This window comes from Chiloscyllium punctatum, chromosome X (genome assembly GCF_047496795.1).
Source record: "Chiloscyllium punctatum isolate Juve2018m chromosome X, sChiPun1.3, whole genome shotgun sequence".
NCBI classification, from domain to species: domain Eukaryota; kingdom Metazoa; phylum Chordata; class Chondrichthyes; order Orectolobiformes; family Hemiscylliidae; genus Chiloscyllium; species Chiloscyllium punctatum.
Window position 1 is genome coordinate 14,514,229 of NC_092791.1, and position 13,352 is coordinate 14,527,580.

The 13,352-nt window shown below is 53.8% G+C and overlaps 2 protein-coding genes across 2 annotated transcripts in view; both read left to right on the forward strand.

Annotated features, from left to right (window-relative positions):
- LOC140471350 (integrin alpha-5-like) overlaps positions 1-13,352 on the forward strand; it is a 276,546-nt gene that overhangs the window by 227,497 nt on the left and 35,697 nt on the right. Inside the window, 7 exon segments of the mRNA XM_072567381.1 lie at positions 276-343; positions 460-607; positions 2,917-2,997; positions 4,377-4,456; positions 8,534-8,614; positions 9,596-9,701; positions 10,475-10,636. Of these exon segments, the coding sequence (XP_072423482.1) occupies positions 276-343; positions 460-607; positions 2,917-2,997; positions 4,377-4,456; positions 8,534-8,614; positions 9,596-9,701; positions 10,475-10,636 (726 nt within the window).
- On the forward strand, positions 3,008-4,362 carry LOC140471134 (uncharacterized; the record flags this gene model as incomplete). Its single annotated transcript, XM_072567020.1, has 1 exon — positions 3,008-4,362. A coding segment is annotated over exon 1 (918 nt), but the record flags the coding sequence as incomplete, so codon positions are not given.

The following is a 13,352-nucleotide window of genomic DNA, read 5'->3' on the forward strand; positions in this document are numbered from 1 at the left end:
GTCCACTGCTTCCGAGAGAAGGCTTCAATGTGAGATCATTCATTGGGATTTGGCTGGTTGCTGGTGGGGAATGTTGGATGGGGGAACCAGTGTAGAGGGAGCGTTACTCGTGCAGTCCTTTCCAAGTTCCGTGTCGGAAGTGAGGGTTTGAGAGAGGACTTTGAGCCGAGTCTGTGTTTCAAATTCAGCTGAAGCTGCACCTCAACGTCAGGGTTGATGGGCCTTTGGATACAAGCAGCAGCAAGTAACATCTGTTTCTTGTGCACTCCAACCAGGCTCAGATCCAACTGGATTGCGGTGACGATAACGTCTGTGTGCCAGACCTCCAACTTTCTGTCAATGGGTAAGTGCCCTGGTTACTCCGCAAAGGCAGAAGGAAAGGAGCAGCGGCTTCCTGGACTGGGATCCGGGAAGTGGTGTCCCGATGGGTTGTGATCGGAATCTGTGCTCTTCCTGCAGGGAAAGGAAGACGGTGTACCACGGGGATGACAACCCACTCACACTGATCTTTGAGGCGAGGAATCTGGGGGAGGGAGGAGCCTATGAAGCAGAGCTCCACGTCTTTGTCCCCACCGAGGCGGAGTACAGCGGAATAGTGCGCAACGAGGTACGGACTGCGTTCCGAACGGAATGCCGCAGAATGCTGCATTGGAAATCAATTCCCGCTCATAAAGAAAAGCAACACTGGACCATTAACTCCTTCCTGGCCCTGTCCCTGTCCTGGGAGTGTTTGATGGGGGGACAGTGTAGAGGGAGCTTTACTCTGTATCTAACCCCATGCTCTCTCTGTCCTGGGAGTGTTTGATGGGGGGACAGTGTAGAGGGAGCTTTACTCTGTATCTAACCCCGTGCTGTCCCTGTCCTGGGAGTGTTTGATGGGTGGACAGTGTAGAGGGAGCTTTACTCTGTATCTAACCCCGTGCTGTCCCTGTCCTGGGAGTGTTTGATGGGGGGACAGTGTAGAGGGAGCTTTACTCTGTATCTAACCCCGTGCTGTCCCTGTCCTGGGAGTGTTTGATGGGGGGACAGTGTAGAGAGAGCTTTACTCTGTATCTAACCCCGTGCTGTCCCTGTCCTGGGAGTGTTTGATGGGGGGACAGTGCAGAGGGAGCTTTACTCTGTATCTAACCCGTGCTGTCCCTGTCCTGGGAGTGTTTGATGGGGACAGTGTAGAGGGAGCTTTACTATGTATCTGACCCTGTGCAGTCTCTGTCCGGGGAGTGTTTGATGGGGGACAGTGTAGAGGGAGCTTTACTCTGTATCTAACCCCGCGCTGTCCCTGTTCTGGGAGTGTTTGATGGGGGACAGTGTAGAGGGAGCTTTACTATGTATCTGACCCTGTGCAGTCACTGTCCTGGGAGTGTTTGATGGGGGGACAGTGTAGAGTGAGCTTTACTCTGTATCTAACCCCGTGCTGTCCATGTCCTGGGAGTGTTTGATGGGGGGACAATGCAGAGAGAGCCTTACTCTGTATCTAACCCCGTGCTGTCCCTGTCCTGGGGAGTGTTTGATGGGGGGGACAGTGTAGAGGGAGCCTTACTCTGTATCTAACCTGGTGCTGTCCCTGTCCTGGGAGTGTTTGATGGGGGGACAGTGTAGAGGGATCTTTACTCTGTATCTAACCCTGTGCTGTCCCTGTCCTGGGAGTGTTTGATGGGGGGACAGTGTAGAGGGAGCTTTACTCTGTCCCTAACCCGGTGCTGTCCCTGTCCTGTGCTGTGTTGGTTCCTGAGGGGTACCTGAATGGTGTGTGTGTGAATGATACAGTCTCTGTGTGTTGCCATTGTTCACACGAGAATGCTCTCTGGACAGCAGGCTGCTTGGAACCCAGCTCTCTGGGGCTGTTTCCACTGTATGGTGCAGCGCTCCCTTCACCCTGACCAGTTGGCTTTGGTGAAAGTGAGGCCTGCAGATGCTGGAGATCAGAGCTGAAAATGTGTTGCTGGAAAAGCGCAGCAGGTCAGGGCAGCATCCCAGGGGCAGGAGAATCAACGTTTTGGGCATCAGCATGAAGAAGGGCCCATGCCCGAAACGTTGATTCTCCTGCTCCTTGGATGCTGCCCTGACCTGCTGCGCTTTTCCAGCAACACATTTCCAGCACTTGGCTTTGGACCCGAGCTTGTGTTTATCCCAGATAACTGGGGCGGCACAGTGCCTCAGTGGTTAGTACTGCAGCCTCCCAGCGCCAGAGACCCGGGTTCAAACCCACCCTCAGGTGACTGTCTGTGGGGGGGGTTTGCACATTCTCCCCGTGTCTGTCTGGGTTTCCACTGGGTGCTCCAGTTTACACCCATATTCCAAAGATGTGCAGGTTAGGGTGGATTGGCGATGCTAAATAGTCCCATAGTGTCCAGGGATGTGTAGGTTAGGATGGATTGGCCATGCTAAATTGTCCCATAGTGCCCAGGGATGTGCAGGTTGGGGTGGATTGGCCATGTTAAATTGTCCCATAGTGTCCAGGGATGTGTAGGTTAGGATGGATTGGCCATGCTAAATTGTCCCATAGTGTCCAGGGATGTGTAGGTTAGGATGGATTGGCCATGCTAAATTGTCCCATAGTGCCCAGGGATGTGCAGGTTAGGATGGATTGGCCATGCTAAATTGTCCCATAGTGCCCAGGGATGTGCAGGTTAGGGTGGATTGGCCATGTTAAATTGTCCCATAGTGCCCAGGGATGTGCAGGTTAGGGTGGATTGGCCATGCTAAATTGTCCCATAGTGCCCAGGGATGTGCAGGTTAGGGTGGATTGGCCATGCTAAATTGTCCCATAGTGCCCAGGGATGTGCAGGTTAGGCTGGATTGGCCATGCTAAATTGTCCCATAGTGTCTAATAGGCCTACCTCTGCCCTGTTCTATGCAAGGCTGGACTCTCCCACACACAGAATGTGTCTCACCTTCTGGCTGTCCTCTTGGCAGAGTCTGGCGAAGCTGAGTTGCACATACAGCAATGAGACAGTGGTCTGTGACCTGGGCAACCCGATGAAATCTGGAGCCGAAGTAAGTGTGGACGACCGGGGAGTGGGGAGAGCGTTTTGATTTGTGATGGAACCTGTGTGTGTGTGTGTGTGTGAGAGAGTGTGCGTGTGTGAGTGTGAGTGTGTATGAGTGAGTGAGTGTGGGTGTATGTGAGTGTGAGTGTGTATGGTATGTGAGTGTGTAAGTGAGTGAGTGTGTGTGTGGGTGTCTGAGTGGGTGTGGGTGTGAGTGTGTGTGTGAGTGTGTGTGAGCTTGAGTGTGTGTGTGTATGTGTGAGTGTGTGTGTGTGAGTATGTGTGGGTGTGTGAGGGTGTGTGTCAGTGTGTGTGTGTGAGTGTGTCTGTGTGTGTGTGTCTGTGTGTGAGTGTGTGTGTGTGAGTATGTGTGGGTGTGTGAGGGTGTGTGTCTGTGTGTGTGTGTGAGTGTGTCTGTGTGTGTGTGTCTGTGTGTGAGTGTGTGTGTGTGAGTATGTGTGGGTGTGTGAGGGTGTGTGTCTCTGCTCCTGTTGTCTCTGCTCCTGTTGTCCCTCCTCCTGTTGTCCCTGCTCCTGTTGTCCCTGATCCTGTTGTCCCTGATCCTGTTGTCCCTGCTCCTGTTGTCCCTCCTCCTGTTGTCCCTGCTCCTGTTGTCCCTGCTCCTGTTGTGTCTGCTCCTGTTGTCCCTCCTCCTGTTGTTTCTGCTCCTGTTGTCCCTGCTCCTGTTGTCCCTCCTCCTGTTGTCCCTGCTCCTGTTGTCCCTGCTCCTGTTGTCTCTGCTCCTGTTGTCCCTCCTCCTGTTGTCTCTGCTCCTGTTGTCTCTGCTCCTGTTGTCCCTGCTCCTGTTGTCCCTGCTCCTGTTGTCTCTGCTCCTGTTGTCCCTCCTCCTGTTGTCTCTGCTCCTGTTGTCTCTGCTCCTGTTGTCCCTGCTCCTGTTGTCCCTGCTCCTGTTGTATCTGCTCCTGTTGTCCCTGCTCCTGTTGTCCCTGATCCTGTTGTCTCTGCTCCTGTTGTCCCTCCTCCTGTTGTCCCTCCTCCTGTTGTCCCTCCTCCTGTTGTCCCTGCTCCTGTTGTCCCTCCTCCTGTTGTCCCTGCTCCTGTTGTCCCCCCTCCTGTTGTCCCTCCTCCTGTTGTCCCTCCTCCTGTTGTCCCTGCTCCTGTTGTCCCTGCTCCTGTTGTCCCTCCTCCTGTTGTCCCCCCTCCTGTTGTCCCTCCTCCTGTTGTCCCTGCTCCTGTTGTCCCTCCTCCTGTTGTCCCTGCTCCTGTTGTCCCTCCTCCTGTTGTCCCTCCTCCTGTTGTCCCTGCTCCTGTTGTCCCTGCTCCTGTTGTCTCTGCTCCTGTTGACTCTGCTCCTGTTGACTCTGCTCCTGTTGTCCCTGATCCTGTTGTCTCTGCTCCTGTTGACTCTGCTCCTGTTGTACACAGCTCTGCGGGGGTCTCCGTTTCACTGTCCCTCACCTGCACGGTGACAAGAAATCAATCGAGTTTGAGCTGCAGATTCGCAGGTAGGTACACTCTGGGATCGACCCGCTGACGGGTCTCCTGGTTGAAACTCTCGAGAAAGGCGGCTGCTCTGGGGATCTGGGTTCGATTCGACAAGGTTCCCTGTGGGAGACTGGTGAGCAAGGTTAGATCTCATGGAATACAGGGAGAACGAGCCATTTGGATACAGAACTGGCTCAAAGGTAGAAGACAGAGGGTGGTGGTGGAGGGTTGTTTTTCAGATTGGAGGCCTGTGACCAGTGGAGTGTCACAAGGATCGGTGCTGGGCCCTCTACTTTATGTCATGTATATAAATGATTTGGATGTGAGCATAAGAGGTACAGTTAGTAAGTTTGCAGATGACACCAAAATTGGAGGTGCAGTGCACAGCGAAGAGGGTTACCTCAGATTACAACATGATCTGGACCAGATGGGCCAATGGGCTGAGAAGTGGCAGATGGAGTTTAATTCAGATAAATGTGAGGTGCTGCATTTTGGGAAAGCAAATCTTAGCAGGACTTATACACTTAATGGTAAGAACATAGAACATAGAAAAATACAGCGCAGTACAGGCCCTTCAGCCCTCGATGTTGCGCCGATCAAAGCCCACCTAACCTACACTAGCCCACTATCCTCCATATGCCTATCCAATGCCCGTTTAAATGCCCATAAAGAGGGAGAGTCCACCACTGCTACTGGCAGGGCATTCCATGAACTTACGACTCGCTGAGTGAAGAACCTACCCCTAACATCTGCCCTATATCTACCCCCCCTTAATTTACAGCTATGCCCCCTCGTAATAGCTGACTCCATACTTGGAAAAAGGTTCTCATGGTCAACCCTATCTAACCCCCTAATCATCTTGTACACCTCTATCAAGTCACCCCTAAACCTTCTTTTCTCCAATGAAAACAATCCCAAGTGCCTCAGCCTTTCCTCATAGGATCTTCCTACCATACCAGGCAACATCCTGGTAAACCTCCTCTGCACCCGTTCCAGTGCCTCCACATCCTTCCTATAGTATGGCGACCAAAACTGCACACAATATTCCAGATGCGGCCGCACCAGAGTCTTATACAACTGCAGCATGACCTCAGGACTCCGGAACTCAATTCCTCTACCAATAAAAGCCAGTACGCCATATGCCTTCTTCACAGCACTATTTACCTGGGTGGCAACTTTCAGAGATCTGTGTACATGGACACCAAGACCCCTCTGCTCATCCACACTACCAAGTATCCGACCATTAGCCCAGTACCCCATCTTGTTACTCTTACCAAAGTGAATCACTTCACACTTAACTCCATTGAACTCCATTTGCCACCTTTCTGCCCCCAGCTCTGCAGCTTATCTATATCCCACTGTAACCTGACACATCCTTCCTCACTGTCAATAACTCCACCGACTTTCGTATCATCTGCAAACTTGCTCACCCAACCTTCTAACCCTTCCTCTAGGTCATTTATAAAAATGACAAACAGCAATGGTCCCAAAACAGATCATTGCGGAACACCGCTAGTAACTGCACTCCAAGATGAACCTTTACCACCAACTACTACCCTCTGTCTTCTTCCAGCCAGCCAATTCCTAATCCAAACCTCCAACTCACCCTCAATGCCATACCTCCGTATTTTTTGCAGTAGCCTACCATGGGGAAACTTATCAAACACCTTACTAAAATCTATATACACCACATCTACCGCTTTACCCTCGTCCACCTCCTTAGTCACCTTCTCAAAGAATTCAATAAGGTTTGTGAGGCACGACCTGCCCTTCACAAAACCATGCTGACTATCCTTGATCACATTATTCCGATCCAGATGTTCATAAATCCTATCCCTTACAGTTCTCTCTAAGACTTTGCCCACAACAGAAGTGAGACTCACCAGCCTATAGTTACTAGGGTTATCCCTACTCCCCTTCTTGAACAAGGGAACCACATTTGCTATCCTCCAGTCTTCTGGCACTATTCCTGTAGACAAGGAGGACATAAAAATCAAGGCCAATGGCTCTGCAATCTCCTCCCTTGCTTCCCAGAGAATCCTAGGATAAATGCCATCAGGCCCAGGGGACTTATCTATTTTCACCCTTTCCAGAATTTCCAACACCTCTTCCCTACATACCTCAAAGCCGTCTATTCTAATTAATTGTGACTCAGTATTCACATCGGCAACAATGTCCTGTTCCTGAGTAAATACTGACGAAAAGTATTCATTCAGTGTCTCCCCAATCTCTTCAGCCTCCACACGCAACTTCCTACTACTATCCTTGACTGGACCTATTCCTACCTTAGTCATTCCTGACATACCTATAGAAAGCCTTTGGGTTTTCCCTAATCCTACCAACTAAGGACTTTTCATGTCCCCTCCTTGCTGCTCTTAGCTCTCTCTTTAGATCCTTCCTGGCTACCTTATAACTCTCAATCGCCCCTATTGAACCTTCACGCCTCATCTTTACATAGGCCACCCTCTTCCCTTTAACAAGGGATTCCAATTCCTTATTTAAACCACGGCTCCCTCACACGACCCTTTTCCTCCCTGCCTGACAGGTACATACTTATCAAGGACACTCAATAGTTGCTCCTTGAACAACTAAATCCACATATCGACTTGCAGCCTACTTTTCCAAGCCACACATCCTAAGTCATGCCTCACCACATAATTTCCCTGCCCCCAGCTATAACTCTTGCCCTGCAGTGCACACTTATCCCTCTCCATCACTAGAGTAAAAGTCACCGAATTGTGGTCACTGTCCCCAAAGTGCTCACCTACCTCCAATTCTAACACCTGGCCTGGTTTGTTACCCAGAACCAAATCCAGTATGGCCGCACCTCTTGTTGGCCTGTCTACATATTGTGTCAGGAAACCCTCCTGCACACATTGGACAAACACCGACCCACCTAACGAACTCGAGCTGTAGCTTTCCCAGTCAATATCTGGAAAGTTAAAGTCCCCAATAACAACCACCCTATTACTTTCACTCTTCTCCTGCATCATCCTCTCAATCCTAGGGAGTGTTGCTGAACAAAGAGACCTTGGAGTGCAGGTTCATAGCTCCTTGAAAGTGGAGTCACAGGTCGATAGGATAGTGAAGAAGGCGTTTGGTATGCTTTCCTTTATTGGTCAGAGTATTGAGTACAGGAGTTGGGAGGTCATGTTGCGGCTGTACAGGACATTGGTTAGGCCACTGTTGGAATATTGTGTGCAATTCTGGTCTCCTTCCTATCGGAAAGATGTTGTGAAACTTGAAATGGTTCAGAAAAGATTTACAAGGATGTTGCCAGGGTTGGAGGATTTGAGCTACAGGGAGTGGCTGAACAGGCTGGGGCTGTTTTCACTGGAGCGTCGGAGGCTGAGGGGGTGACCTTATAGAGGTTTATAAAATCATGAGGAGCATGGATAGGGTAAATAGACAAAGTCTTTTCCCTGGGGTCGGGGAGTCCAGAACTAGAGGGCATAGGTTTAGGGTAAGAGGGGAAAGATATAAAAGGGACCTGAGGGGCAACGTTTTCACACAGAGGGTGGTACATGTATGGAATGAGCTGCCAGAGGAAGTGGTGGAGGCTGGTACAATTACAACATTTAAGAGGCATTTGGATGGGTATATGAATAGGAAGGGTTTGGAGGGATATGGGCTGGGTGCTGGCAGGTGGGACTAGATTGGGTTGGGATATCTGGTCGGCATGAACGGGTTGGACCGAAGGGTCTGTTTCCGTGCTGAATGATTCTGAGTCCCACCATGACATCTGGGCAAGAGGGTCCATCGATCTTCTCCCCAACCTATGTGCACCTCACTGGGTGGCTGCCACCCCATTGCCCAGCATCATTTCAGTTAAGGGGCACCGCCAAAAGCCCTGCACCAGATGTGGGCTTGGTTCACCGATGCCCGCTTGGAGCCAACCTGAGTTGCCTCAGCCAGTTGCCCTGGGGCAGGAGAAGTGGGCAGTGCCATGGTGCGAGGTGAATGGTGCCCTTGGTCGGCACCCCAGAGTCTCTGGGGCATTGCTGGGCTGACAAGCAGACAAACCTGTTCGGTGCCCGTGAGCTGTGGGCAGAGCTGCCTCTGGAATCCATCGTTATCTTCCCTGTGTTTGTCTGCAGTAAAAACCTCAACAATTCGAGAAGCGACATGGTGCCCTACAAGCTCGAGGTGGAGGTGGAGGCACACATCAGCACCCGAGGGTGAGACACTGCTCTTTGTCGGGAGCGGGGAGATGTCTTTGGGTTAGATTTCAGACAAGGCCTGTCCAGGCCTGTGGGAGGGGGCTGGGGCCTGGGGGAGTACACATAGCTTTCGTTCCCCTCACTGTCCCAGTCCCTCCCCCTGCCCCCTATCTCCCCTCACCCTGTGAGACAGTTCAGGCCTAGGCCGTAGGCCTGTCCAACACAGAGAGTGTACGACCTTGAGGGCTGGAGCGGGGAGCGAGGCGACAGGCCAGGCCAGGCCAAAGGTCATTGCCTCACATTACTCACCGCCCACTGACCCCACCCGACCCTATTCACTGACTCCATGGGACAGGCCATGATACCCAGGGCCTGGAATCACCAGCGGGTATGAGGTAATGCTTCATCTTCTTTTACCAATGGTGATGCCCTCCCAATGCCCCTCATGCCCTCCCAATGCCCCTCATGCCCTCTCAATGCCCCTCGTGTCCTCCTGATGCCCCTCGTGTCCTCCTGATGCCCCTCATGCCCTCTCAATGCCCCTCATGCCCTCTCAATGCCCCTTATGCCCTCCTGATGCCCCTCGTGTCCTCCTGATGCCCCTCGTGCCCTCTCAATGCCCCTCATGCCCTCTCAATGCCCCTTGTGCCCTCCTGATGCCCCTCGTGTCCTCCTGATGCCCCTCGTGCCCTCTCAATGCCTCCCATGCCCTCTCAATGCCCCTTGTGCCCTCCTGATGCCCCTCGTGCCCTCCTGATGCCCCTCCTGCCCTCTCAATGCCTCCCATGCCCTCTCAATGCCCCTCGTGCCCTCCTGATGCCCCTCATGCCCTCCTGATGCCCCTCCTGCCCTCTCAATGCCTCCCATGCCCTCTCAATGCCCCTCATACATCCTCCAAGTTCCCTGTGTGCCCCCTTCCCACATTACTCGCTGGCCTATGACTGCAGCCTTGACTTGGCACCACGGGTGTGACAGCTGGTTCTCTCTGGTTCGGAGCAGTGCCCCCATCCCGAAGGAGGTCCTCTTCGCTACGAGCAGCCTGAAGCCCGAGAAAGAGCCAATCACTGAAGAGGATGTGGGGCCGCCAGTCAAATACGTCTTTGAGGTTTGTATTGTCGCCAACCTTGGGTTCACCCAGGCTCCGCTATGCCAGGGAGTCAGGCGAAGGACCTCAGTGTGCCTTGGCGGGCTGTGCCAGGAGGAGATCAGGTTCAGAGTTCCTTCAGTCTGCGAGGTGCTGACAGGCTGGGCACACCCTCCAGTCTGACACCAGTTAGTCGGGCTCCAGGACCAGTGAGACTCCTTGGGGTGCCATTGAGTAGGGTGCCCCAGGTGGGCACAGCTCCTCATGCCAACAGTCACCAGCCTCTGCCTCCCTGGGCAGCAGGAAATCGACAATGGTGAAACACAGGGAACACCCAGACAATGGGACAGGGAGCTTTACTCTGTATCTAACCCCGTGTTGTCCCTGTCCTGGGAGTGTTTGATGGGGGACAGTGTAGAGGGAGCTTTACTCTGTATCTAACCCTGTGCTGTCCCTGTCCTGGGAGTGTTTGATGGGGGGACAGTGTAGAGGGAGCTTTACTCTGGATCTAACCCCGTGCTGTCCCTGTCCTGGGAGTGTTTGATGGGGGGACAGTGTAGAGGGAGCTTTACTCTGTATCTAACCCCGTGCTGTCCCTGTCCTGGGAGTGTTTGATGGGGGACAGTGTAGAGAGAGCTTTACTCTGTATCTAACCCCGTATTGTCCCTGTCCTGGGAGTGTTTGATCAGGGAGACAGTGTAGAGGGAGCTGGGGCAGTCTCTAACACGGGCTGTGGGTTTGGTGTTGCAGTGAGCCTTTGTTTCGGCTGTGCGTTGATATGTGTTTGTCTGTAGGTTTCCAACAATGGTCCGAGCTCCATCAGTCACTCCATCCTGCATGTGACCTGTCCAGTCAGTTACCAGAATGAGCGCCTGCTCTATCTCACCGAGTATAAAACAGTGGGACCTGTCCTCAACTGTACAGTGAGCAGCTCCCTCAACCCTCTGCAGCTGAAGGTAAGAGAGAGCCATCTTCACACTGTTCCTCTCTCTCTCTCCGAAACGGACAGACCTCCGAGAGATCGCTCACTATTTATTCAATTTAGATTCCCTACAGTGTGGAAACAGGCCCTTCGGCCCAATAAGTCCACACTGACCCTCTGAGGTGCAACCCACCCAGACCCATTCCCCTGCATTTAGCCCTTCAACTAACACTACAGGCAATTTAGCATGGCCAATCCACCCTAACCTACACATCTTTGGATTGTGGGAGGAAACCGGAGCACCCGGAGGAAACCCACCCAGACACGGGGAGAACGTGCAAACTCCACACAGTCAGTTATCTGGAGACACCACCCACTCATCCCCCATGTACCCCACACCACCCAGTCCCCCCTCCCCCCCCCGTGTACCCCACACCACCCAGTCCCCCCCCCCCCCCATGTACCCCACACCACCCAGTCCCACCGCCCCCCCCCCGTGTACCCCACACCACCCAGTCCCCCCCCCCCCCCGTGTACCCCACACCACCCAGTCCCCCCCCCCCCGTGTACCCCACACCACCCAGTCCCCCCCCCCCATGTACCCCACACCACCCAGTCCCCCCTCCCCCCCCCGTGTACCCCACACCACCCAGTCCCCCCCCCCCATGTACCCCACACCACCCAGTCCCACCGCCCCCCCCCCGTGTACCCCACACCACCCTGTCCCCCCTCCCCCCCCCGTGTACCCCACACCACCCTGTCCCCCCTCCCCCCCCCATGTACCCCACACCACCCAGTCCCCCCTCCCCCCCCCGTGTACCCCACACCACCCAGTCCCCCCCCCCCCATGTACCCCACACCACCCAGTCCCACCGCCCCCCCCCCCCGTGTACCCCACACCACCCAGTCCCCCCTCCCCCCCCCCGTGTACCCCACACCACCCAGTCCCCCCTCCCCCCCCCGTGTACCCCACACCACCCAGTCCACCCCCCCCCCCATGTACCCCACACCACCCAGTCCCACCGCCCCCCCCCCCCGTGTACCCCACACCACCCAGTCCCCCCTCCCCCCCGTGTACCCCACCCCACCGAGTTCCCCAGTCTTCCCATCGACAACGACATTGCGCATCACTCCCTGGGCCAACATTGCTGTTCCCCCTCCCTAACAGCCCCTTGAAGAGGCGCTGGTGAGCGGCCATTGAGCCCATTGGTGTGTGTGGTGGTGTTGGTGCATTTGAGATGGGCGTCAGTCAGAGGCAGCCTTGGGGGAAATGCATTGAAGCTGTTCGATGCACCAAGGGGTTAAGCAGTCCACTCCAATATGTTCGTATTCCTGCTTCTGGGTTTCCAGTCATCAAATGACCCCTTCCTGCCTCAACACCTGGGGCAGTTAGGGAGGGGGAATAAACACTGGGAAGTCATCGTCTCTCCATCCAGTTTTCCATTCCATCCCCAGGAGGTAATGTTCCATTGAACACTCTCTTGGTCTGCCCCCTGGTGGCCCTGTTGTGTATTTCCAGAGATGCCCCAATTTTCCAAGCAGCTGGATTCAGGGTTTCCCGATTTCCGAGCTGCCCCGCCCAGACAAGATGCCATTCGTTGTCCGGGAATCTCAACTGGGTTCCAGGGACGAGGTTACCGATGTACCTGCTGGCTGCTGTCCCACAAGGCAGCAGGGAACCTTCCCTGTGCAGTTCCTCTCCGACACCATCCTCCTCAGGGGGGCACACACTTTCCACAAAGAGCCAGGCTCAGGGAGCTGGCACTGACTCCCAGCACTGTACCAGTCAGTGTGACAACCCACTGCCCAACGCATTCTCCAAGACTTCTCACTCTCACCCAAACTCACCCCCCTCCATGTCTGTCTGCTCCCTCCCTGTCTGTCTCCCCCTCCCTGTCTGTCTCCCCCACCCCATTCTCCCTCCCTCCCCTTTCTTTTCCCTTCTCTCCTCCCCCTACCTCTCTCCTTTCTCTCCCTCTCCCCTTTCCCTTCCTCTCCCTTTCTCCCTCTCTGTCCATCCCATTCTCCCTCATTCCCTCCAATTTCTCTCTCCCTCTCTCCCTCACTTTTCTCTCTCCCTCTCTCCCTCACTTTTCTCTCTCCCTCTCTCCCCCTCCCTCCTTTCCACACTGTGTCCTGGGCAGTCAATGAGTGAAGAAATAGTGACAGAGGGTGTATGTGTGTGAGTGTGTAAGAGAGAGTGCGTGTGGGGCTGTGTGTGGGAGTGTGTGTGGGTGTGGGTGTGTGTGTATAAGAGTTGCTGTATGTGTGGGAGTGTGTGTGTGTGTGGGGGAGCATGTGTGTGTAAGAGTTTCTGTGTGTGTGGGTGTGTGTGTGTAAGAGTTTCTGTGTGTGGGAGTGTGTGTGTAAGAGTTTCTGTGTGTGGAAGTGTGCGTGTGTGTGTATAAGAGTCTCTGTGTGTGTGGGTGTGTGTGTGTAAGGGTTTCTGTGTGTGTGGGTGTGTGTGTGGGAGTGTGTGTGTAAGGGTTTCTGTGTGTGTGGGTGTGTGTGTGGGAGTGTGTGTGTCAGAATATCTGTGTGTGTGGGTGTGTGTGTTTAAGAGTTTCTGTGTGCGTGGGAGTATGTGTGTAAGAGTTTCTATGCGTGGGTGTGTGTTTGTAAGAGTTTCTGTGTGCGTGGGAGTGTGTGTGTGTCAGAGTTTCTCTGTGTGTGTGTGTTTAAGAGTTTCTGTGTGTGTGGGAGTGTGTGTGTGTCAGAGTTTCTCTGTGTGTGTGTGGGAGTGTGTGTGT